The sequence below is a fragment of the Oryza sativa genome, chromosome 5 (assembly GCF_034140825.1).
Source record: "Oryza sativa Japonica Group chromosome 5, ASM3414082v1".
NCBI lineage: Eukaryota > Viridiplantae > Streptophyta > Magnoliopsida > Poales > Poaceae > Oryza > Oryza sativa.
In genome coordinates this window covers 25,117,790-25,144,027 of record NC_089039.1, presented here as the reverse complement: position 1 = coordinate 25,144,027, position 26,238 = coordinate 25,117,790, and the positions used below count along the sequence as shown (strand labels likewise).

General features: G+C 41.7%; 2 protein-coding genes and 1 pseudogene across 2 annotated transcripts; 2 read left to right on the top strand and 1 right to left on the bottom strand.

Moving 5' to 3' along the window:
- Positions 1-512: 512 nt before the first annotated feature.
- Positions 513-2,925, top strand: LOC4339257 (GDSL esterase/lipase At5g45910). The gene is made up of 5 exons (XM_015783402.3): positions 513-775; positions 968-1,192; positions 1,312-1,457; positions 1,596-1,869; positions 2,401-2,925. Exons 1-5 carry the CDS (start codon positions 535-537, stop codon positions 2,628-2,630), a joined length of 1,116 nt encoding a protein of 371 aa, XP_015638888.1. The 5' UTR covers positions 513-534; the 3' UTR covers positions 2,631-2,925.
- Positions 2,926-3,757: 832 nt separating this feature from the next.
- LOC4339256 (GDSL esterase/lipase At5g45910-like) lies at positions 3,758-5,862 on the top strand (annotated as a pseudogene).
- A 7,026-nt stretch (positions 5,863-12,888) lies between these two features.
- On the bottom strand, positions 12,889-24,658 carry LOC9268124 (protein RNA-directed DNA methylation 3). The gene is given in 21 exon segments (XM_015783842.3): positions 12,889-13,565; positions 13,567-14,372; positions 14,496-14,546; positions 14,628-14,765; positions 15,529-16,863; positions 17,790-17,839; positions 18,053-18,104; positions 18,201-18,235; positions 18,359-18,395; positions 18,465-18,623; positions 18,697-18,748; positions 19,091-19,246; positions 20,665-20,817; positions 20,890-20,938; positions 21,020-21,409; positions 21,524-21,591; positions 22,155-22,238; positions 22,339-22,497; positions 22,881-23,036; positions 23,120-23,367; positions 24,352-24,658. Coding segments are annotated over 21 exon segments (4,818 nt in total). The 5' UTR covers positions 24,611-24,658; the 3' UTR covers positions 12,889-13,184.
- Positions 24,659-26,238: the final 1,580 nt, after the last annotated feature.

The following is a 26,238-nucleotide window of genomic DNA, read 5'->3' as shown; positions in this document are numbered from 1 at the left end:
AAGCACACAGAGGGAATGAACCCTTGTGATCTTTGTCAACGCCATTTATATATTTATTTTCCAGATGGATTGCAAACTGTATTGACTATTGAGCAAGCAACAACTTAGCCACCTCGTTGACAAAGGGTAGTTAAGGAGTACTCCCTCCGTTACAAAATATAAGGCACAACCACTCTTAACCCAAAGATCAAGAAATAATTATTATTATCTCATAGTTTGGATCACCTTAATAAATATAATGCATGCATCCAATAGAATTAGAGATCTTGAGGGTGGAGGACTTAAAAAAGCAATAATCTAATGGAGAAGAGGTCCTAATTAATTGTGTGCATGTATACATGCCTTATATTATGGAACATAAAAAAAAGTAGTTGTGCCTTATATTATGGAATGGAGGAAGTACTAATTTAAGTATTAAACAATGGGTTATTTTTCATCTGTCATGTCTTACGGTTATAAATAGCTAGAAGGTCCTCTCTACTTGTGCTGTGTCTTTGTTTTTCTTTCACATTTCTAGCAGGCAGAGAGAGCATCATGGAGCTCAAACTTGTATTCCCCATTGCCTTCCTCTTCTGTCTCTCTCGTGTGAGCTCTACCTCGCAGTTTTTCACCTCGATGTTTTCTCTTGGAGACTCGTACATCGACACCGGCAACTTCGTCATCATGGCCAGTCCGGTTGTGCCCGTGTGGAATGACAAGCTTCCTTACGGCATGACCTTCTTTGACCATCCTACAGGCCGCATGAGTGATGGGAGAGTCATCATCGATTTCATTGGTAAGTTAAGCAACACCCTAAATAGGTATTCCCTTCGTCCCAAAATAAACCAATCTCGTACTAGGATGTGATACATTCTAGTACAACGAATCTGGTATTTTACCGTGAGAATTAAAAAATAGGATTTCCACTATGAACTTGCATGATCAGTTTGGTACTATAGTTCTAACTTTGTGTTGACATGGTTTCTAGCCGAGGAATTTGGGCTCCCTTTCCTTCCAGCCTCCCTGGCGAATAGCTCAAGTGTCTCCCATGGCGTAAACTTCGCAGTCGGCGGCGCGCCGGCGACTGGCGTTGAATACTTCGAGAATAACAATATTGTGCCGTTTAAGCTTCTGAACAATTCTTTGGACGTGCAGTTGGGTTGGTTTGAGGAGCTCAAGCCATCCATTTGCAACAGCACTGATGAAACCAATGGTGTGTTCTGGCTGCCATTGATAATTATTCTTGAACCATAGGCAATGACATATACATATATATTTATCTTCTTCTTAATGAGCGTAAATTAATATCAAAGAAACTGATGGTCTCTACAGGGCTAAATTGTTTTGGTAAAACCCTTTTCATCGTCGGAGAGTTTGGGGTAAATGACTACAACTTCATGTGGATGGCGGGAAAGCCCAAACAAGAGGTCGATTCGTATGTCCCTCAAGTCGTGAAAAAAATCACCACAGCCGTTGAGGTATCCAGCACATTATTTTCCTTTTTTTATCAACGTTATATTGGTCGTTTTTTACGCTTTTCATTTTCCAAACACTTGGAAAATTCTAATCACCGCGTAGATCAATTGATTTTTTTCCCTGAAATTTGCATATTGCAGAGGCTCATCACCCAAGGTGCAGCTTACGTGGTGGTGCCAGGGAACCCGCCAACAGGATGCGCACCAGCACTTCTCACGTCTCGCATGAGCCCCAATAAGACAGATTACGATGGCCTCGGCTGCTTGCGTTTCATCAATGACGTGGTCGAACGCCACAATACAATGCTTCGTGCGGCTCTTGGCGTGCTCAGGGGCAAGTATCCCCATGCCAAGATAATCCTCGCTGACTTCTACAATCCCATCATTCGAGTCCTCCAGAATCCCAGCCATTTCGGTATGTAATGTTATTGGCTTATTGAGTTATCTGCACTAACTAGTTTATAATTTTTATTTTATTTTTTCCACACAATCTTACGGTGTGGAAATACTTCCCATCATAACTTGTGAATTATTAAATTATTTGCGCGTTGGTATCGAATATAACTATTATGCTACTCTCTCTGTCCCAAAGTATATTAAGTTTTAGCCTTTAGCACAGGTATTAAGAAGAGGGTACAAAAGACCTAGTTGACTTCTTGGGATAAGTGAAATATACTCCCTCCATAAAAAAATTATTGGATTATTTTTAGGGATAGAGGGAGTAGGATCGGACTAGTTATGGGTTATAATAAAGTCAAGGGCAGAGATAATACAGGTAGTTTAGTGGTAAAGTCATATTTTATACTGTAAGCATTATGTTTCTATATTTTATGATGGAGAAATAGTATATTCGGAAACACTACATATAAATTGTTACATTTTGAACGGAGGGAGCATTGCTCAATAACACAGTGACTTTTGTCTGACATTTGCTGTACTTATGCAGGAGTCGCCGCCGATGGCGTTCTCAAGGCTTGCTGCGGCACCGGCGGCGCCTACAACTGGAACGCCAGTGCCATCTGCGCCATGCCCGGAGTGGTCGCCTGTCAGGATCCATCTGCCGCCGTCTCCTGGGACGGTGTCCACTACACGGAGGCCATCAACAGCTACATCGCCCAGGGGTGGCTCCATGGCCCTTACGCTGATCCCCCAATTTTGGCTGCTATCCCCCACTGATTTGCTGAAAGGATTGATCAAAACCATGGAAGAATAATAATCCAGGCAGATTGTGTGGCAAGTCTGTATACCGTGTGCAATCGATCGATCTGTGGTTTGACAATTGACATTCAGATTATGCTCAAGAAATAAATAAGTGTAATACAGTGTGTGCACACCACAGTTTGTAAAAGAGAAGAAAATCATTTTCTAATTAACCATCCTGGTTCTGAGTGCTATCCTGATCCTCTGTTGGAACCTTAACTGATTGTGAGAGGATGTATTTCCATGCTAAACTGTCTCACTGTTACTAGTAGATTTTAACTCTTTCGTGTGATTTGTCAACTTGGAATTCCAAGAAGCTATCTGTAGTTCTGTACAACCTGATAATTAACAAGAAAGTTGTTTCAATAAATTGTTGTCATCTATATAGAACCATCAAGCAGTAATCTTCACGTGTTACTATCATTAAGGATCAACTCGTAGTACGGTTTTTTTCTTTCTAAAGAGCCGTCTATCAAATTGCGAAACCAGATAAAACGTGTAAGCTTTGATATCCACGGCGCCCCCCGTGGGCGGCCATGGTGGATTTCGGACTAAATATTGACTTAGACTGCAAGTTGTAATCGTTATCACATTTCTTATGTCCTGCAATCATAACCTTAACCTTTCTCAACCTTTATGCTCTTTATCAATACAGATCTACATTTTCAAACCTTTGACTGCAAGCTCTACCGAACAAGCAACTGCTTATCTCACTTTTTGGCACATATTTAAAGTTTTAAACAATCTACTATTTTACACTTCATCTGATCATAAATATTTCACATAATGGACTTTGAAATGAAATTTACCATTCATATTATTCAAATTTAGTGTAAATTTTTTTAAAAAATATAAGTCATGTTTTAAATACCTTTGATAATAAAACAAGTTAAATACCTTTGATAATAAAACAAGTCATAATAAAATAAATAGTAATTAAAATTCTTTAAAAAAAGACATATAGTCAGAAGTCATTTCCAAAGTCACCTGCAACAAAAACTTATGACCGGAGGGAGTAGTATTGAATTGTACCTCCATATAACCCAAGCAGTTAGCTAGCACTCAGCTCTGCTCTTCACATTTCTAGTAGGTTAGGTAGCATCATGGAGCTCAAACTTGTATTTTCTATCACCTTCCTCTACTGTCTCTCTGGTGTGAGCTCAACCTCACACTATTTCACCTCGATGTTTTCCTTTGGAAACTCCTACATCGACACCGGTAACTTCGTTATCATGGCAACTCCGGTTATGCCCGTGTGGATCGACAAGCCTCCTTACGGCATGACATTCTTTGGCCACCCCACGGGCCGTGTCTGCAATGGGAGAGTCATCGTCGATTTCATCGGTAAGTTCAGCAATATTTCGATTCGGAGAACAATACAAATAGTTCAATTTCCTGAAAATTACAATGACACTGGAAGAATAATCGGTTTGTTTGTAGCCGAGGAGTTTGGTCTCCCTTTCCTTCCAGCCTTCATGGCGAACAGCTCAAGCATCTCTCATGGCGTGAACTTCGCCGTCGGCACCGCGCCGGCGATCGACTCTGCATTCTTCAAGAGAAATAACATTGCAGATAAGCTTCTGAACAATTCGCTGGATGTGCAGCTTGGTTGGCTCGAGCATCTCAAGCCGTCGATTTGCAACAGCACAGATGAAGCCAATGGTGCGTCGGCTGGAATTGGTAACAATTCTCTGAATCGAAGACAGCATCGTACTGCACTCTTCTCCACGAGCCTAAATTGACTTCAAGAGACCGATTGGTCTCTACAGGGTTCAAGAACTATTTCAGCAAATCCCTCTTCATCGTTGGAGAGTTCGGGGTGAATGACTACAACTTCATGTGGACGGCCAAGAAGACCGAAAAAGAGGTCAAATCGTTGGTGCCTCAAGTCGTGGAAAAAATCACCACGGCCGTGGAGGTAAACTTCGATCTGCATTAGTATCAATTTGCAGTTTTACTTTGTTACTATATTCGTTCCAAAATATAAGGGATTTTGGTTCCCATCCTAGTACTACGAAATCTGAATAGACGTAGCACTATATACATATATTTTAGAACGAAGAGAGTACTATATACATATTAATTCACTTGTATTCTTGTTTACATTGCTTCAACTTTGGGTATTGCAGAGGCTGATCAACCAAGGCGCGGTTTACTAGGTCGTGCCGGGAAACCCGCCAATGGGGGTGCTCGCCAATTGTCCTCACGCTCTTCATGAGCCCGAACACGACAGACTACGATGGCCTCGGTTGCCTGCGTGCTGTCAACCGCATGTCCAAGCGCCACAACGCAATGCTCCGTGCGGCTCTCGACGGGCTCAGGGGCAAGTACCCTCATGCCAAGATCATCTTCGCCGACTTCTACCGACCCATCATCCAAGTTCTCTAAGACCCCGTCCGTTTTGGTATGTATATTTTCTAGTCTCAAAAACGAGTCTCCTCTAACGTACTACTCTTTGATATACGTCACTAACATGTGAGCTTATTGACTGTGGGATCCACATGTCAGCCACTCAAAATTAGAGGGCAGTATATTAGACGATCCGTTTGCCTAGCTGCTTACTAATCAAGTACAGTGTCCCGTTGCAAGATTTGGTTCGTTCAGTTTTCCATAAGGAAAAAAGAAAGCAATGACCAGTACTACGAAATCTGAATAGACGTAGTATTAAGATGTGTCACATCCAGTACATGGTATATCCATCTACAATATATGGTTAAGTGATTTGTACATTTGTGATGTGCAGGATTCGCCGCCGGTGGCATCCTCAAGGCTTGCTGCGGCGGCGGCGGGCCGTACAACTGGAACGGCAACGCCATCTGCGGCATGGCGGGCGCGGTCGCGTGCGAGGACCCGTCGGCGTCCGTGCACTGGGACGGTGGTCACTACACGGAGGCCATCTACCGCTACATCGCCAAGGGGTGGCTCTCTACGGCCCTTACGCTGATCCGCCAATTTTGACAGCTATTCGATCGATCGCTACTGATCTGATTGCAAAGGAAACCATGGATGGGAGCAAAGCTTGCTAATGTGCAAATTATCCTGTACTGCAATGAATGAATTTTGAGATGGTTCGCGCTTGTTAGGAAAGGTTCTCTGTCTTGTCTCCGTCCGAACAGGAGTAGAAGTATAATGGTTGGGTTTATTCTTACATCGGTAATTGATGATATGTGAGCATGACTTAAAAGATAGGGACAGTTCTCACCCTTCAGACTAGTCTTTTGAATTGTCTATACTTATAATCTAAAGTTGGATCTGTGGTGGAGCAGACCCAATTAATCTGGATGGACCGGGCTGCACACTCGCAGTAGGACTGTACAAGAAGGATTTGTTCTTCCTGTCTATCAGGTGGTTCAGGTCAAGCAGTTGCTTTTGCAATCTACCTGCTCGGCTAAAACTCTTTCTCTCTTTTTTTCCCCTTCTAAAACTCGTATGGACGACAGGACGATGACGATGCCTTGGGTGGTGGGTATGCTTCTTTGTTCTGAAAGATGGTTATTTTGGTAACAGAATTTCTCATTGTATCCTTGCACATTAATTATGGTTCTTTCGCTTAGCTTAGGTCGTGCTTGGCAAGGCATACGCTCACATTTTTTATTTTGTTATATATTACTTTCGTCATAAATATTTCAAAACTTCCATCACCAATTTCTCAAAGTATGTATATGTAGATTTATCTTGAAAAGTATTTATTTATAATATTTATGAACTTTAGTAGATTTTATGAATCTATTTACATATAAAATTGATGATTAACGTTCTAAAAGTATATCCAAATCTTATTGTGCGCATCAAATGCCATCGAATTAAATTTGAAAATATATTGTTCATTCAATTTTTTCTTAGGAATATTTGGAATGCAAAATCTTTTGTAGAAATATACCATCGTTCTCGCACAACCGTTACGCGAAAAATAACGTGGGAATGACATCGTGGACGCCTATCGCGCAGTGAAAGAGCGAGACCGCGTGGTCTCGTGGAATGGAAGAACGAGACCGAACGGTCTCGCTCAAGCAATCAGCGATACCGGTGCCATTTCGATTTAATTAGCGATTAATTATCCTAATTAGTGATTAATTGATTATTAATTAATCGTTAATTCGTTAATTCAGACAATTAGTCACTAATTATTATTAGTTAATTGTTAATTAAGTAATTAATCACTGATCAAATGGAGCGACAGTGTCGATGATCGCTTGAGCGGTCTAGCTCTTTCATACCGCGGCCGCTTTCATTGCATGCGCGAGACCGCGCGGTCTTTTACTGTGTGATACCGCCCGCGACGTCATTCCCACGTCATTTTCGTGCAACGGTTATACGAGACCGACGGTATATTTCTGTAAAAAAAATTTGCATCCCAAATATTCCTGAAAAAAATTGAATGAATAGTATATTTTCAAATTTAATTCAAATACCATCTACCACGGGAGTAGAACATACATAGCGAGGATTTGTGAGCTAGTCTCTGACGAATGGGCCCGCTCGTAAAAGAAGCACAACTTCGACTTCCAGTTCGGCTCAGACACGGATAGTTCGCCGGCCTTCGTCGATTCCGATCCCAACTTCAACTTATATAATAATTCTATAAGCTGAGCTAGACATCAGACGACCTCGATTGATTAGCTAGGTTAGGTCTAACCATGGCGGTGGCGGCCGAGGAGGCTTGCCACGGCGGCGGCGCCGGTTTTGACCTCGCCGAGCACCTGCAGTAACAGCCGCTACTGACCAGTGACGATCGCCCCAAGGCGCCGACGATGATCGACGACGACGACGATGGTTGGTGTGGCCTATCTACTTCATCATTTCTGTTTCTTCTCTTGATTCTTATCAAACTTTGCGGCTTTTTTTTTTCAAAAAGCACTTAACCTCCTAAACAATTTCTCGGTTCATTTTAGACCTCAAATGGTTGGAAATGGTTCAACTTACTCTCCTACGGTGTTTGTCTTTTTTGTTTCCCTCTTGGTTGGTTATATTTTTGCAATGAAATTTTGTGGGATTGATATATGCATTATAACTTATCTCTAAACTTTTTTGGAATTTTTTAATCGTTGTTTACATAGGTTTGGAAGCGCTTGGACTAATTTAAACATAGAGGCTTCAAATTTCAAGTGAATAGTCATGAAAATTTTTTAAACTATTTTAGAACTTTGATAATAGTATCATATACGGCTTTAAAATATTGACTCGAATAAATAGAAACAATGAAGAGAAATGTAATTTACCAATTAAGTGAAGCATTTTTAATAGTTTAGGAAATAAAATGAATCGAAAAATATTTAGGGGCTAAGTGCTTCAATGAAATAGTACGGGACAGTAAATTGAACTTTTTTTTTTCTCTTCACGATCGAACTACAGAAATCAATGCAAAATACGACGAGTGCAACGCGGAAGTTGAGGAATGCATGAGAAAAACTGAAGAGCTGAACTCTGCACTGCCCGAGGAGGAACACTACTACTGTGTCCAGTTCCTACCTCGCTCTCTTCCGGAACCACTCTTCTATACCGTTCACCGCATGTACTTTATGCATGACACCAATCCAAGTAAGATTTTTTTTTCTTTTTCATGGGTATTTAAATTATTTTTGTTCAGAGTTCAATTATAACAACTGTAGTTTTAATTGTTCATCTATTTTTCCTTTTTGCAAAAACCACCACCCCGTTTCTAGCTTACATACTTCCTCCGTCCAAAAAAAAACTTAATATCATACTAGAATAATACTAGAATATGACATATTCTAGTACAACAAATCCAAACATATATACTCTATGTCCAGATTCGTTATACTAGAATATGTAACAAATCCGAACATATATACTCTATGTACAGATTCGTTATACTAGAATGTGTAGTATGAGGTTAGTTTTTTTTTAACGGAGGTAGTAGCATTATTCATGAGATGATGATGATGATCGAAACCATGATGAATACTTGGGTTCAATTTTGTTTTCTCAGCTTCTCTAGGTAACAAATTATACACGAACCTTGAGGACAGAGACTACCCGATCACTATGATCCAGATTTTTTCAATGCGGTTTGCCGGCGACGGCGTCCAACTTGATCAGTCGATGAGGGTTTACGGGTTTGTGGCGATCCATGATGAACTGGATTGCCGAAGGAATTACGTCTTCAACCGCTCTAGGGACGACCCCTGCGACATCACACCGGTAAGTGGATTATAAAAAAAAAAGTACACAATTTATATTTGTAGACAGGGGCGGAGGCAAGATTTCACTAAGAGTAGAGCCGAAGCTATGCTGTTTCAAAATTTTCACTGAGTTTCTATTTAAATTTTGGTATTTTGCCATTGAAATTCTTTGCCACGTGTGGGGCCCAAGCCCAAGCTGTCCCACACATGGCTCCGCCCCTTTTTAGAGAAAAAACACAAAAATTTGTAGTCGGAAGAAAATTTGATATACTATCTCCATTTCATATTATAATACTACTAGAGAATGGTTTTTTTTGACAGCCCCTCATCGTCACCTAAAGCCCTAAAGCTGTCACAAAGAGCAAATTGTTTAATTTTTTCTTAAAGTTCTTTAGGTTTGATCAAATTTATAGAAAAAGTTAGCAACATCTACCACACTAAATACACCAAATTAGTTTCACTAAATTTAACATTAAATATATTTTGATACAAAATTTGTTTTAAAAAATATTACTATATTTTTCTATAAATTTGGTTGAAGTTTGACTAATAAAAAGTCAAACGTGATAATATGAACAGAGGGAGTATAACTGTTAGGGCTAGGCAAGACCTAATAGTATTTTATCTTAAAGAAAGATAATTTGACTTTCCAACAAACTTTATTCCGGCTATTTGCTTGGTAATTAAAGTTGCTACTATTGCATCGAAATGCAGGTTTGCCCTACACTGCCTTTGATCTCTCCTGCACGAGGAACATCCATAATTGACGGCGTGCTACTTGAGTACAGCTTGAAAGCCAAGCGCGGTGGCGGCGGCGACGGCGACGGCAACGACGTGGAGCTCATCGACGGCTGCATCGAGTTCACTTCGCCGTCTACCATGCCGGTCGGCGAGAAACTGAAGACGCGAATCTACGGCCGGGCGGCGCCCGGCGGCGGCGGCGCGGCGGTGGCCGTGGACATGGCGTACGCCTTCATCGAGCGCGGCGTGGAGGCGACGGTGGAGGTCGAGGTTCGCGGCGCGCCGCCGCCATCACCGGGTCACGGGCGCCGTCGTCTCAACGCCGCCGCGCTGACGAGCGGGTACGAGGACGAGATCGTCCTCTTCGATGGACCACTCTCCTCCTCCCCTTCTTCTTCGTCGTCGTCGTCGTTGTCGTCGCCGGCGAAACTGGCATTCTCTGCCGTGGTGGCCGTCGCTCAGGATGACGAGTTGAGCCTTCGTCTCGAAGCTGTCACCGGCGGCGAGGGTGGCCTATCCATGGCCGTTTCTCGGAGCTATCTGTCGTTTGAAGCGCAGAAGCATGGGAGCAGCCTAGCCGAGCTGGTGATGGCGAAAGACTTGGAGCTAGTTGTACGTGTCACCTGGTCAACAATGGGCTTATAAATTTTGATGACAATTAATTACACAAGTTTTAGCGCGATGGGTAGGCTAATAATACAGCCGATTTATTGGCTATAAGGTTCTTTGTAGCATTCTCTTAGCCCACATATATAATACTCCCTCCGTATTTTAATGTATGACGTCGTTGATTTTTTAATAAATGTTTGACCTTTCGTCTTATTAAAAAAAGTTATGTAATTATCATTTATTTTATTGTGACTTGATTTATCATCAAATGTTCTTTAAGCATGACATAAGTATTTTTGTATTTGCATAAAAAATTTGAATAAAACGAATAGTCAAACGTTGGTTAAAAAGTCAACGGCGGCATACATTAAAATACGGAGGGAGTAGTTAGCAATTTAACAATTAATACATGGTCCACTTATCTCTCTCATAAAATTTTTTTCTTCTTACATCCAAACCGGCTAAGAGTTTACAACACACTTCTCCTCTCTTCTCTCCTCTGCCTCAACCTTTAGCCGACTTACGGCCTCCTATTATACTTGCTCTTACTGTGCTATGAGAAGAGTAATTAATAATAGTAAATTTGACTTTGAACCACCTTTTAATTAATTACTATTGCATCGCCCTTTAATGAATATTTTCACTTTTGAATCGTGTAAATTTATCTTTGTGATATTTTAGACCACCCTTAATTATTTATTCCATATGCATTAACTTAATCATATGTCAAAGCAATAGTCTAAATATAGTTGCTGGCGTTCAACTGTGAGTAGAAGCTGGCTTATTTGAAATTGTTTATATACTTGATAAGAGAGCAGGTCAGCAGGGGTGATCTAAAGTGAAACAAAGGTAAGATTACATGGCTCAAAGTAAATGAAAAATATTAGTTAAAAAGTGATTCAAAGTGAAACGTAAGTAATAAAATGTGTCTCAAATTGAAATTTACCCTAGTTCATGGCATATAACAATATACCATAATTGATCCAAAGCTATCAAAACGGACGCCAAAACCATAATTGCTCCATAACTATAAGTTTCCATTTCTTTATTATGTAATAATGTTTTTCGTGCTAGTGCGCTCAACCCGTTACTTGTGGGGCACTAGATACTTTTGTAGGCATATACGTGCCTACCTAAGAAGGACAAGGATAATAGAGTATACATTTATTGGTCTCATACGCCGTTTCCCGAACCCACAGTAATGCGAGTCAGGATAAGCCACATACGGAAAGGAATAAGCCCACTGTAACTCCCTTAACTAGTAGCTGAATCTAATTCGTATCCCTCAACCACAAAATTAGATATGACAAGTCCCCCAACTATTACAACCGTCTAAAACGACTCCACCGTCAATTTTGAAGGCAGTTTCACTGACGTGACATGCATGTGCCAACCTAGTCATTAAATAAATAAATAAATAAATAAATAAATAAATAAATAAATAAATAAATAAATAAATAAATAAATAAATAAATAAATAAATAAATAAATAAGTAGAACCCACTTGTCATCCCCTCTCTCTCTCCCCTTTCTTCTTCTTGGCTCAACGGTGCAAGAAGGCGGCTGACAGCAGCAGGGTGTCGGGACAACAACAGGGAGTGGTGAAGGCGGTGGCAGGATGACGACGGGGCTTTCCTCTCTCTCTCTCTCTCATCCTGGCCCATTCAGCACCGGTGCTGGCAGTGGAGTGGCCAGTTGAGCGGGGATACGAGGCGACGGTGTGGCGCGGGAGGAGGGACGATAGACGAGAGAAGAGATATAGAAGTGAAACGGTGGCTGTGACCGTGGTGACACCGCTGACTAGCTGTTGATCGCAGTAGCAGCAACAACATGTCCTTAATGTGGGCTTCTTCTTAGCCGGCGATGGGTCTAGCTCTGCCTTTGCCTCAAACCTCCAGCGGAGGAGGGACTTCAAAGGCAAGGAAGGTGTGACGACAGGAGGGGCACATGAGGCAGAATCCAACATACTTGCGGTCAAACTCATGGAGGAGACAGCAACCAGCACACGCCGTCCAGAAGGTGGGCAGGACGGGGGCCGCAGCCTGCTCGGCAAGCGCGATGTAGGTGTTGGTGGCGCGCCAGAGTACCTCCTTGACAACGAAGGATACGGCGGGGAAGAGGAGGCCGGGCCGAAGCATAGTGATTTGTAGTGGCAACGGAGGACAGAGGGATAGAGAGGCGAGCCCTAGGAAAGGGAGTAGGTTGAGTCAGGGATGAGGAGAGTGGCGAGGTGGGAGGACGCGTGGGCGATGAGGAGCAAGGCACGCAGGGTCCAATAAGAGCAGACTATAGATTTTGGTGATAATTAATTACATTAATTATAAGAGCAGGTATAATAGCATACTATAAACCATGTATAAACACATATTGAGGAGATAAATAAGGAGAGATAAAAGCAGCGGACTACATATTTAAAGCCAGCTGCAGCAGACTACAAAACATAATGTGTATGTGACTAGAGATAATTTAGAGCTAGTAGTTGGCTATACTATTAAACTCACTCTAAAACTTACTCTAAGCCTTAGCGATGTGTTTACTGTGCTATGGCATATAATAATATAATATACCATAATTGATCCAAAATTATCAAAACGGATGCTAAAACCATAACAGGGGATTATCAACGTTACAGGAACAAAGCAGGGGTCTGCGGATAACAAAGTAATTGCATTGTTATTGTCCTATGTATATCCTACAGCAGTAACATAAGTTACATAACCCTTGTGAAGCGCACGCAACCATGGAGAAACGGTGTTTGAGAGCTTCATCATTATGCCCAGAGGCGCATCCATCAAACTAACACAAAATATCACATCGTCAAAACAAAAGGAGCATAAAAACACCTGGGAATCGTAGAGATGGTGATACAAAGCTACCTTAATAACCGTCAGCAATAGATAATGTTCTGCTGGAATTAAGGTAAGTTCGTAGTTTAGAGTAGCATGGCGACGTTATTACTAATAATAGCGTTCTAAGTCTAGAAAGAGTAGAAATATACAGCAAGTTCAAGCTGCATGGCAACCATTATATACATGCACTAATGGATTGCAGCTGATCCTGGATCGAGCTTACCACCCACCATTGCCGGAGCTCCCACCCTTGCTGCTGCTGTTCCATCCGCCATCTGCCTTGTCCCAGGAGCTGCCGCCACCACCTCCTTGGGTGCCCTTGTTACTGTTCCCGCCATCCGCCTTGTCCCAGGAGCTACCGCCGCCACCTCCTTGGGTGCCCTCGCACTTGCTGCTGTTCCATCCTCCATCCGGCTTGTCCCAGGAGCTGCCTCCACCGACTTGTCTCCCGCTCCCCTCGCTTTTCCCCCATGATCCTTCTTTCTTTTGGCCATCTTCTGATCCACCCCAAGAAGATTTTCCTGGGGTCGTACCTGAATCCCTTGTTCCTCCAGACGAATTCCAGGTATCCTCAGTCTTATTTTTCCAAGACCCTCCTCCACCGGATCCACCACCAGTCATGCTGTCAGCAGGAGCACCCCACGGATTGTTTCCATTGTTTTTTCCTGCCTGGTCATCTCCACCAGAAGGTTTTGGCGCTCCCCAGCTGGACTGTCCTTTGTTGGCGTTCCAGTCGGAAGATTGGGACCAGTCACCACCTCGATCTTGACCGAACGGTCTTCTGTCATCATTTCGGTTCCAATTTTTGCAACCATCCTGGTCCCTGTTTCCCCTGCCAGAACCCCAGGTTCTGTCATTGTTGTCACCCGAACCATAGTTATTACCTTGATTGCGATCACCTCTGCCAAAGTGTCCTCTTCCTCTTCCTCTGCCACCATCAGAATCTCGTGTGTTCCAGCGATCTTCAGATCTCTCTCCACGTGACTCATCATTTCTGTAACTTCCTCCGCTCCATGAGGATCCACTATCACCAAAATTTCTTCCTCTCCCTCTGCCTCGATTTCCTCGTCCAAATCCACCCCTACCATATCCACTGTTATCATCACCATTCTTTGGATTGCTCCAAGCTGGTTCCTGCTCTCCACCTGAGAAGCTTGGTTTACCCCAAGAAGATTTCTGATTCCAACCTCCACTATTTTCACTCCCCACTTTACTTTTCCAGGCATCTGCCTTTTCCTCTGCCCCAGCATTGCCCCACTTGCTCTCACTCCCAGAGGCAGTATCACTTGCGCTAGTGTTCCAGACATTATTGTTATCATCAGCATCTGCAGTGGATGTCACCTTGCTTGTCCAAGGGTCAGTTTCTTGTTCTTTGCCTACAAGTTAGTAGTATAATATAAGCATTGCAAGGCAACATGTAAATACATGGACAAAATCAATTATTTAGCTCAAAAATCAAGCATACAACAAAGAGAGACAATTTAATATCCTCTAAGCACCTTCATTAGAACAGATCTTGCTTCCCCAAGGGTCGCTTTGCTGCTCTTCCCCTGAACATGATAGGAAACCATAAGCTCTGTAGTATATCCACCATTGAACAGAACAAGAAATTTACTTGGCATCAGAATTACCAGATGAAGCATTCTCCCACTTTCCCCCAGTGCTACCAGAATTGCCTTCCGCCTTGGTGCCCCAGGCATCACTTTTATCCTCAGCGCCAGCAGTAGAAGTCATCTTGCTAGCCCAAGCACCACTTTGTTGCTCTTGGCCTACAAGATATACAAGTCAGCGCACAACTATAGCTTAAAACATCAAGTAGAATAATAGATATGGCTAAATTTAATTATCTTCACCTTTAGAACTTATCAACAATCACTTTGTTCACCTATGACCTATGCAACAGAACAGAAATAAAGCCCTTCAACATCTATACTCCTTTAAAAAGAATTTCATGGTGGTTGCAGTGAATCAGCCACCCTACCTACTCTCATTGCAGTTTTTTTTACATATTTTGAACTTCTTAATATTACATAACTACTAAGTCTAAATGGATAGCAACATATAAAATTAAATTAAGGTGAGTCTTCCCTATCACATGGGAAGTATGATTTTATCAATTTTAGACAATATTATGATATTTTTTTCCTTTACCCGTAGCAAAGCGCGTGCATTAGCTTGTATTGATAAAACTTCGAGCAAATAGTTTTGATACCCTCCAGCACCCAGAGTAGCACCATCTTGCTAAACCTAAGGATCATTTTGTTTACCAATACCCAAAAAGAGCATTATCAAGTTTAAATCTAAGTAGAAACCATATTACTAAACCTAAGTAACCACAATAGCAATCAAAGCAAGAAATTCAAGTAGCATGCTCCTGTTGAAGTTAAAAAAAAGTTTATTCAAATCTCAATAGCACTATTCAAATAAATATGGGATCCAAAACATAAAGAAGAAAACACATGCACATGTAGACAAAAGTATATTGACCATGCAAATCTAATACAAGGTATCAATTTCAAACAGACCGCTCACCTCCAGATGGCCTTTTATCTTCTGAACTGTTCCAAGCGGAAGTTTGATTTTCATCAGATGACTTTGGGGCATTCCAATTGTCACCACTATCCCAAGAACCTTTATTGGATACACCTTTATTTCCCCAGTTTGGTGCATCAGCATCACTCCTTCCAAACTCAGAATTGCTTTGACCTCCATTTCTCCAACCATTGTCTCCTCTTCCCTGTCCTCCATACTGGCCTCTTCCTCTTCCTCTCCCCCGATATCCACCAGAATCTCCCACTTCCTTCTCAACTTGACTATCAGACCTCCAAGAGGGCCTTCCAGAACTGTCACTAGTCCCTGAGTTCTTCCAGCTTCCTTGGTCATTTCTGCCACCGAAATCCCCAGATTCTCGGCCCCTGCCTCTGCCCCGTCCTCGCCCAAACCCACGACCACCTTCAAAGTTTCCACCAGGTCTGCTCCAGCTGCCGTTTTGAGAATCTCCTCCAATTTTGTCTCCCTTGTTCCAGCTGGATGGACCATCACCACTGGAAAACTTTGGACTACCCCAATCACTGCCACAAACTTTGTCTAGTGGTCCAGCTTTGTTCCAGTTTCCACTTTCATTATTTTTTTCTTCAGCATTAGCTGTTGTATCTTTTGCTTTGCCCCATGAGTCCTTATGTGCATCCACATCAGATGATTCATTCAGGTTGGCAGCAGCAGCATCCCATCCTCCAGTGCTGTGGCTTTGTTTAGATGTTCTAGTTTCATTCCACCCAGCTGCCCCATCACTACAATCTTTTGAGTTGCCCCAGGCATCATCTTGAGCAACAGGCAAAGTATCAGTTTTAATCCAGGAGTCATCATCCCCTCTGCCAGGAACAGACGAAGATGACCCAGCAATAACAGTATCCCAAGCCCCACATTTGTCTGCACCTTTTTCTTGGTCTTGGTTTGACTTGCCAACAGGTTGGCCCCATCCTTGACTATCATCCTCCAACTTCTTCTCTGGTTGCATTGAAGCCTTTCCCCAGCTATCCGTTTCTTTCAGATCTATCTCTTTGACCTTGCTTCCCCAGGGATCTGTATCACTACCAGTTTTCTCTGTCTCCTTGCATGCCTCACCCCAGTTGTCACTTTTTTCACTTTCCTTATCAGTTGCTGGTCTGTCCCAAGAGCTTCCACCAATATTAGGTCCACTACCTCCAGGTTGTTTATCCCATGCATTGTCACTGGAGTTCTCTACTTGTGTGGTACTGTTGTTCCATACATCAACAGATGCAGATTTTGTTTTCGTACCCCATGGATCAGAATCATTGGCAGAAGATGAAGTTTTCTTACACCATGGATCAACTTCAGATTCCCCATCTAAAAATGCAGAAGTTGCACATGAGCAAAATTATAAAGACTTAAACTACTAATAAATGAGCATCATTTTTTTTCTGTTCACGTTTAAGACTTGTCAATTTTGTAGAAAAAGTTGTCCCATTAACCCAATAAAAAACCATTCCACCTGTGACTTCACCCCCACACCAAATTAAACGGATTTGAGTTATCTGCTCTACCAATCCTAGAGAGCCCACTTGATCCCCTGTTGCGCCTATTCTTACAAAAATTCAAGGACTTCTATGAGACATGGAATGGATAACTGGTTGAGTGTGTTATACTTAGGGGTGGAAAAAAAGCTTGGGCTCGTGAGCTCAGCTCAGGCTTGGCTCGAGCTCGCTTAGCTCGGCTCGGCTTGAATGCCAAACGAGCCAAGCCCAAGCCTCATTTTCAGCTCGTTTCTGAAACGAGCCGAGCCCGAGCTAGCTCGCGAGCCGCCTGATTTGGCTCGCGAGCCTAAGCCATCATGTATTTGTATGGATGACTTTATTTTTTAGTGGAGTTATTATTTGTCAATATGTAATTTATCGTCTAGATTTTGATGAATTGAATATATAAAGTTATTTTAATTTTACATGTTGATGATTTGTTATTGCTTTTCTTAATGATTACAAATTATATAGCTTCAACGGAAGGCTCGCAAGCCAGCTCGAGCTGGCTCGAGCCAGGAAACGAGCCGAGCCGAGCTCATGTTTTAGCTCATTTCTCTAACCGAGCCGAGCCAAGCCAACCCTAGCTTGTTGCGAGCCATTGCAAGCCGAGCCGAGCCAGGCTCGTTTCCACCCCTAGTTATACTTGAGCAAGCAATTTTGAACAGGTTAAATGTTGCAACATCATGACTTCACAATACTAAAAATTAACAAAGCCAAACTATACCACCAAATAGAAAGGCCTACGACTGAATATACCTGCATTCTGAACTGGTAATGCAGCACTTGAAAAGGGTTGCCAGGAATCACTGCACAAGATTGAACAATTCAGTGAATAGTGCAAATATAAATAACAGTCGAGGATTTTTATTTAACCAACCAATGATATACACCAAGTCAACCGCATAGGTTCATTTTGATTGGTGGGAAGGGGTCGGATAAAGGTGGTTGATTAGGAAATCTGAAGTCCAACAATTTATTAAAACATTCACAAAGTAGGAAGCTGGAAAGCAAGAAAGAACCTTCCAAAAGATGGTAATCCATTGTCCCATGAGGGTTTATCGGCTTCTGAACCTACATTACAATCAGCATAGGTAACAAACTCCATGGCAGCAAGCCAGCAGCGAGTAAATTGGCAATAGTTGCAGTGTGCATGAAACTTGCACTTACCAAAAGGACCAGATGGAGCACCAGAAGAGTTATCCCTGGTAATGCAATAAGGTGCACAGATGTAAGTGGCATTAAGCAACAATATGATGGTTTACAAAATCACGTTACTAAAACAAGCACAAAATGAAAAGAGAAGAGAAGCATGCTAAGCTGCTTACCCTCTTTTAGCTGGGACTGAAAGAAACTCAGCTTGCACTGCAAACATTACACAGAAGTAGTCAATCACTGTCAAAAAACAGCTGCAAGGATACTCAAGTAACCAACCTGTGACAATCTTCAGCAGTGAATCTAGCTTAACAGTTACATCATTGCGAAATATTCGAACTACTCGACAGAGATAGCCCTTCATAGGACCCTTTCGAATACGCAGCATCTCCCCAATTGAGAAAAGTTGTTCTCTAGTGCTCCTGTAAGGCCTTTCATCTGTAGGATCAAGGGAATCAGGGAAAAAAACTATTTTATGCTGACAAAATCATCAATCTCCAGGAACACTTACTGTCCCGTTGCTCATTTTGTTCATATGAAAACATGGGAATAGGATTATCGTCCTGGTACATCAAAAACAAAGTGTCACAGAAAATATCAAACCTTCTTTAGTAAGTACTCCCTCCGTTCCATATTGTAAGGTATCTTAGTTATGTCCTATAAGTCAAATTTTAGCTTTGACCAAGTTTATAGAAAAATAATTACCTATAGTACCAAATAAATACACAATCAAGACATTTTATGGTGGATTTAATGAAACTAATTTGATGTTGTAGATATGGTACATTTTACAATAAACTTGGTCGAAGTTAGAGAAGTTTGACTTAGGACAAAATTAAACCGTCTTACAATATGGAATAGAGGAAGTAGAACAGTGCATGCATTGTATCTGCAATTCTACATACCGAATTTCCAAAAGTGAAACTTGCCAGTTCCTTCCGCTTCTTGACATTTTCACATGAACTGCACTGGGCGCAGAAAAATCCGCTGTTCTCACTTTCACTTTCATTATGGATAAACAGTATGCCCATGTACAAGTGTTTAACAACTCCTTGCTTACCCTGTAAAAATATTAAATGAATCAGTAAGGGTGCCAAATGGGAGGAATCAAATTCTCATAATTAAAGAAATGTAGAAGCATAGACTAGTGCTGTAAATCATTTTATTATGAGAATAATGCGTTACATTCATTTTAAAAGGCACCCTCAGTTCACAGATAGACGTCATTTTAAGATGCGTGCAGTCAAACCAAGAAATCTTAAATCACAAATATATACCAAAATTAATAGATAATATGTAAAAATGATATTAGTATATTTGTCATGAAATATTCTTGGATGTAGTTAAGTATTTTTCATAAATATAGTATGTGATTAGAAAATGTAATGATAAAACAAGTGCATACACAAACTATGTTGATGTTCTAACTAACAAGTAAATAAGAAGAGGGAGTACAAAATATTTCCTAAAATATGCTAAATTACGACTTTACCAGACACTTGAGAGAATTACAATAACCATATCAGGTATGTTAGTATTTGGTATGTTAGAATTGGAAATATTTTTTTTGACCGGGGTTAGAATTGGAAATATTGGTTTCGTGGCATTGAAATATCACTGTTTTAGGTCTATACCATCGAAGTTCATGGGCACACTTTAAGATCTTCAGTTTTCTTACTTCTCCATCATGCCCTGTCCTTAAAACTGTTACTGTTGACGATTTTGGCACTCTGCTCACTTCAATTTCCATTCCATCACCCCATCTCTCCCTCAATCCTCTTCTCACATCCCTTTTGCTCCTGTGAAGATTCTCCAAAGCCATCCCTGGCTGCTTCCCCATGGCACCGTCTCGCTTCCCAGCAAGGATGAGGTGTCCAGCTACTCATCCTCGTAAACAACAACCTCCACACATGGCCCCACCACCTCACCAGTCACCACTTGTCACTTCTGTGTGCTGCTGTGTTTGATTGATATCAAAGGATGGTGCAACAGAGGGCATAGAGCAGGGGATTTTGTTGGGATGGAGGTATATCAACTAGCAAGGTTACTGAGGTAGGCATGGATGGTTTTCTCATGAATTTGGGGGTCAGTTTGCTTGGTTGATTAAACTGCTTCGTGCTTGGCTGAAACCAAACAGCACTGCAGTAGAGGGCAAACATGTACTGACGCACACCCTTTTGGTGTGGAAATAAAAGGAAAAATAGCAAAAAACCAAACTGGCAAAGGATGGAATGGTAAAAAGAAAAATTAAAACAGATGTACCTTTCGATGGTATTAAAGTGCACCACAATCTTTCAATGGTATATATCTAAACTAGTGACCTTTCAAGTGGAATGGAACCAATTTTGCCTTTAGAATTCTTTCAGGTGAATGTTTTCTTGAAAAGAACGAAAAAAGATGCATATTTTCCCAGATTACAGGCAAAAAGAACTTTACAACAATTCTTGCTAAAGGGAATAAGGGATGGTTAACATTTCACCTGGAATGGCCCTTCCAGAACATTAACGGTGTCATTAATACATATTATCTTCTTCTTATGATCAACAGCAGTAAGCATTTTGTCTGCACAAACGTCCTTAATATCCTGCTTTCTAACAGTTACTGCAGATCCTTCAGGACCACCTTTTAATATCTAAAAAAAAACAGTATATTCTCAGACAAAAATCATGGATGTGGTACAATAGTGTGCTATAAAGAATCTTACCCTAAGACCATCTTTCTCAAAAGCAATGACCACACCAAAATCTCTTCGCCTGTTTATATGAAACAAAAATAAGGATGACATCTGCTAAACTTTTGTGACAATTAGTAAGGATTGCATAACAGAGACTGACCCAAAGAGTACAAGATCATGGAGATTAAATCCTTTATCCTCGTAATCTTCAGTAGAAGTGGATGCCTTAGAAGATGCCTTGGAGTATTTTCCTTTAGAAGATGAAGCTTTCGAAGAGGAAGGCTCCATATCCGGTTCTTTTGGAACGTTTCTTTTCTTAGGACCATACATGCTGGAGACCCAATCCAAGTCATCAGTTGAACTTGTAATAGTTGGAGTGGAAGAGAACTTGAGAAGTTCAGTTTCTGTTGGTTGTATCCCCCAGTAAATCAAAGAACTAAGTGCAACCCTTTTATACAGGAAACCATCTTTGAACATGAGACCATCAAGCACTTCATAAAAATCATTTGTCTGGCGATCATGTTTCCTTTCAATATGAGATCCGAAGAACCTAATATCAATGAGATCGTGGCAACAGTGTCAAAAGCCTAGGTAGAAACAAATGATATGAGAAGGATACTGAGTGCATGAAGAGAGACACTGGAAACAGAAAGGAAGTATTTACTCTAATTCTTGTGAACTGATTAGACGTGGAGCAGGAATTGCAGCTTCTTTTAGTGGAATAGCACCACCCTGCAAAGGTGAAGGCTAATATAAATAATGTGGTAGCAAACTCAAACTATTAGAAGGACAAGAACAATGGAAGAAAAAAATAAAAAGAAATGGTTGTTAACAAGAAAAACAGATGAACAAGACAATAGTACAATCAAAGATAAAAACAACAGTATAATATAAGCCACCCAAGCCATGATACTACAGTTGAGCAAAATGGAAATACGCAATAGACACCACATGGTTTCACTGGAATGTCACATTATCCAGTGTACCAAAAAACAACAATGACATGTGAAGTTTCTCTGACAAAGATGAAGCTCCAACCTAACCACCCCACCACCAGGGGGAAAAAGGACGAGGTACATACCCATCATTGGAAATGTAAGAATTTCAACAGGTACAGGCAATATATAATGTAATTAGCTTAGTTAGAGTTTCACAAGACTTTCACAAAGCTACTTGGGGTATTATACATTGATATAGATAAGTCAGTACAACTTAAATGAAACCAACTAAAAATGAGAGGCATCATTTACTGCCAAAAATAAATATAATACAGAAAGAGGGCATAAGAGAATTACAATTTTTTTTGAAATAGCCCGGAGATCAACTCTGGGTATAAGCTTGATCATCACCCGTTTTCGCCCCTCATCTGCACTAACAACCTACAAATTCACAGGGGTGTAGTGATGTAAGAACAAAAAAATGTGACGATATGTAAAAGGGTTGGGGGCCCAGAAAAGTAAGAAGCTGAGTTAAACATACCTGTGCTAGATCTCCTTTATAAATTCCAGTCTTCATGCGCACCCATGTACCTGGAGATATTGCAAATGGTTTTGCGCGGCTTGATAGCAAGCTAGGAACTTCAGCTACAGGAACAGAATTAATTCTGCTTATGTAAACACTGCAAAATCCTTTGCATGCCTGTAGTAAGAAATGCAAATGTTCAGTAGGTCAGATTACAAGCAGGACAGGAAGAAATCTTTGAGCAAACAACTTTTTCCTAGATTATCATAGAAACTATGATTTTAGTAACAGAACTACACATGTAAAGCCTATTTCAGTTCCAAACCTCAAATTATTATGTTACACAAAAGAGTGAATTGAATTGAAGTGTGTGAGAAATGGCAAAAAGAAGACAGTGCTAATTTAAGTAGGAGTAGCAGATAAAAGAATAAGTTCTCAACCCTTCACAGAGCATGATATCAAACCACATAATGCAATGAATAAATGATTACATCTACTGTATTTGACTTGCTCTCCTCAATGTGGGTATCTTTTTACAATGGAAGCCACAAATCATGTACCTCTGTAACATCACAGGCCTTCTCAGCTTCAACAAAAACAAATCCTCTCACATGATCAAGTGCAAATGCTGAGATAATTGGAACTTTGGTACCAAACTTTTGCAGATCAACATACTTTTGCATGAGGCAGAAAGCAATTTGGCGCTCACGCCCAACCTGAAATGCAGCCAAACAAATCAGAACCTTGCAGCCAAATACTAGATTAACAATGTAAGGTCAAAGACTAGTAAATCACAAACCATGCATTTGATCCTCCAAATTACTGGCTCTTTCAATAGACCATCCTCGGTAAACTCGTCATCCTGTACATTGGTGGAGCCATCAAAAGGGGTGTGTTTCACTCGACTTGAATAACGATCCTTGATAAATTCTTCAAGTTCATCACCACTCAGCTCCTCTTCCTTAACTATCCCAAGAAACGGAAGAGGGTGTGACCTTTCAGTTCTTTTTAAGTTAACATTTTCTGCCTTTCCCTCGGTGAAGAAACCTGCAGTTAATGAACAAGATTGCATCAACAGAAGATTCAAAGAATAATCAGGCAATAATAACATTTTAAGATGCCAATGGCCAAAAGCTGCAGGATAAATTGCTCACTAGTGCCATTTCAAGTGCAATAACATGCATCGTCCTGGTAATTACTATGAACATTAAGTGTAAAATACAGCAATATCTTCTAGCCAAGTAGCCAGAATAATCAGTCCTAACATAGGCAAAAGATCAAATGGTAAAAAATTAAAGATTGACACTGTCATCCTAAGTATGAAAATGCAGCACCATACCAATGATTGAAGGAAAAAAAAAGAACAGAAAAGGGAAGCATTAACTTACCTCACCATGCACCAAAATGGCAAAAAATGAAAACAATTGTGGACATTATAGATTCCTTGGTTCTTTAATCCTTCAGATAAAAAAAAAACATTTGCTCTTACAGTAGAACAATGGCAAGTTCACAGGCACAAACAAATTGTTTTTTGCCCAATATTCTGTCTGGTCTAAGGCCAACAAAAACTTCTAACAAGATGGATTCAAACGAAAGGAGAAGCAACAGGACGAAGTCCTCCCAGACTCTACTCTACCACTGACCATCGAATCGCTCCAGAGAAAGTGGCTCACTCACCGAGCCACTTACTAGAAACCTGTAAGCTGTGTCTCCATTCAAAACAGAAGTTTATTGATCTAAATCCTCACCCAAACACTTCCATATGCATCAACACCTCTCAACCTCTTAAGTGCTCATCCAAACCCTAGTTTCAACATGCGAGATTTTGGGACACAGTCACTGAAACCCCCAAGCACCACAAATCCAACCAACCAATACAACAACACATGTAGTAAATCAAATCCCCAACAAGCGACTGACCCAATAGAAGCCGCATTGCTCATATACCCCCCAAACCCCAAACCAACCCAACCCGCCCGCGAGAGCAGCCCCAACTCGTCGTCGTCCAGGGAACCGGGAGGCGATCCGTACCGTCGTCGTCGCCGTCGGACGCGAACATCTCCTCCTCCTCCTCCTCCTCCTCATCCTCATCCTCCTCCTCGTCCCCGACGAAGGCGGCGTCGTCGAAGAACTGGAGGACCCCAGACCGGCGGCGGCGCTTGGCGGCCTCCGCGGCCGCCGAGGAGGAGGAAGAGGGCCCCGCCGCGTCGCCGGGGCCCTTCCGCCGCTTGACCCCGCCGCCGGATGCGGACGCGGAGGCCACCGCCTTGCCCTTCCCCTTCACCGCCATGGTGGGGAGGAGGGGGGAGAGGCGAGAGCGAGTGGGGAATGGAGAGACGGAGGAGAGAGAGGTCGCGACTACCTCGAGGACGAGGGATTTTTAACCCTTGGACCAAGGAGGAGACGGAGAGTAGTGGTATTTTGCAGATGCCCCCCTCGAGTTGTCTGTAATTACAGTTTGGGTAGGGATGTGAATGAGTGGGACTGGTAAGCGGCGCAAGGGCAGCTGCGGGGGTGGGGCCCACGTGTGATTGGGTTGGGCCGATCAAGTGCTGGAAGGAAGCTTGCTAGAGGAAAAGGTCCACTATGAGTCCCTTAATGTATAGGTCGAATCTGATTCATAAAACCGGGTATCTTGACATTCTCTAACTATTAAAACTGGTGTAAAACAACTCCTCTGGCGCTCCTCTCATCCTACCGCCACTGTCGAGAAGGAGAAAGGGAATGGGAGAGAGAGAGGGAGGAGGAAGGGAATAAGAGAGAGATGATGACAGGTGGGCGTTGTCAGTGTTATAGATAAGGCATACCCAATACTTTTGTATTAAGCAAAGTGAGGCTCACCATACACCAACTATTATAGTCTTATACGGAATCATGCCTCGTATACGGAAGATATTCCGGATAAGAAAGGAGAAATATAGTTCTACTCGGATGCTACAAGGACTATTTAGGTCAGCAGCGACTAGATTAGGTCATCCCAGATATTGTACTATATATGGTACTGATATATAAAACACTAGATTTAGCCAACGGGAGTAGGGCTATTGTCTATCAGGTAAGGAGGTTGAACATGTATAAAAATCCATGCCTCCTATCTCTTTTACCTCAAACTCGCGTATACCCTGGCACCAATGATTCTCATACTCTACAAATATCCTATTTGGTTACAGCCCATTGACGGGCATCACATGCTGACTCGATGTTTGGACTAGTAAACGAGCCACGCTAGTGGAAACCACCCTTAAAACCACCGAGGAAATCATTTTGTACCGATTTTATTTGTTAGGAGTTCAAGATATCTAGTATTACTATTGATGGATATGAATTAGATTAGATGTATATTTGAGGGAGTTAAAGTGGAACTTACTCCACTGCTATAAATGGGCCTAAAATACACCCCAAACACGAAGAGAAATTGAGCACTTTGAGTACTTACTATAAATAAATAAATTTAATATCGAAGTATTTGGCAAATTTCCCCTGAAATGTAGGAATGGAGAGTTCGAAAACAAAGTGGCACGAGTAATCCTCCTTAGGCTATATTCGGTTAATCCCAAGAGAGAGGGATTGTAGGGGATTTATTCCACATCTATTGTGGTGTGGAATTATTTTCCCTTAAACCCCTTCAATCCCCTTTAACCCCTTCCAAACCGAACAAAACCTTAGCGTGCAGTCACAAGTAACAGGAAATGGTCTCATGTACTTGCTGATAAATGATGATGGCGGTGAAGCACTGAAGCGTGAGATACCTAAATTGTGCCGAATCTGAGCCGTTGATCCTAGATCCCAACGCCCCATAAAGTGCCACGTAGTCGGTTTACCACAATCGGAAGCCGTTAAGGTTGGAATTGCCAAGGACAATAATACCCCCCCAACTAGCCTCGTCTTCCTCCTCCCGCCCAAACCCGTCTCTCCAAA

Bases quoted from the DNA above. Each gene is read 5' to 3' on its own strand.
- LOC4339257 (XM_015783402.3), top strand. From the start codon at position 535: ATGGAGCTCAAACTTGTATTCCCCATTGCCTTCCTCTTCTGTCTCTCT. The intron at 776-967 runs GTAAGTTAAGCA...CATGGTTTCTAG, and splicing joins AGTCATCATCGATTTCATTG to CCGAGGAATTTGGGCTCCCT. The intron at 1,193-1,311 runs GTGTGTTCTGGC...TGGTCTCTACAG, and splicing joins CAGCACTGATGAAACCAATG to GGCTAAATTGTTTTGGTAAA.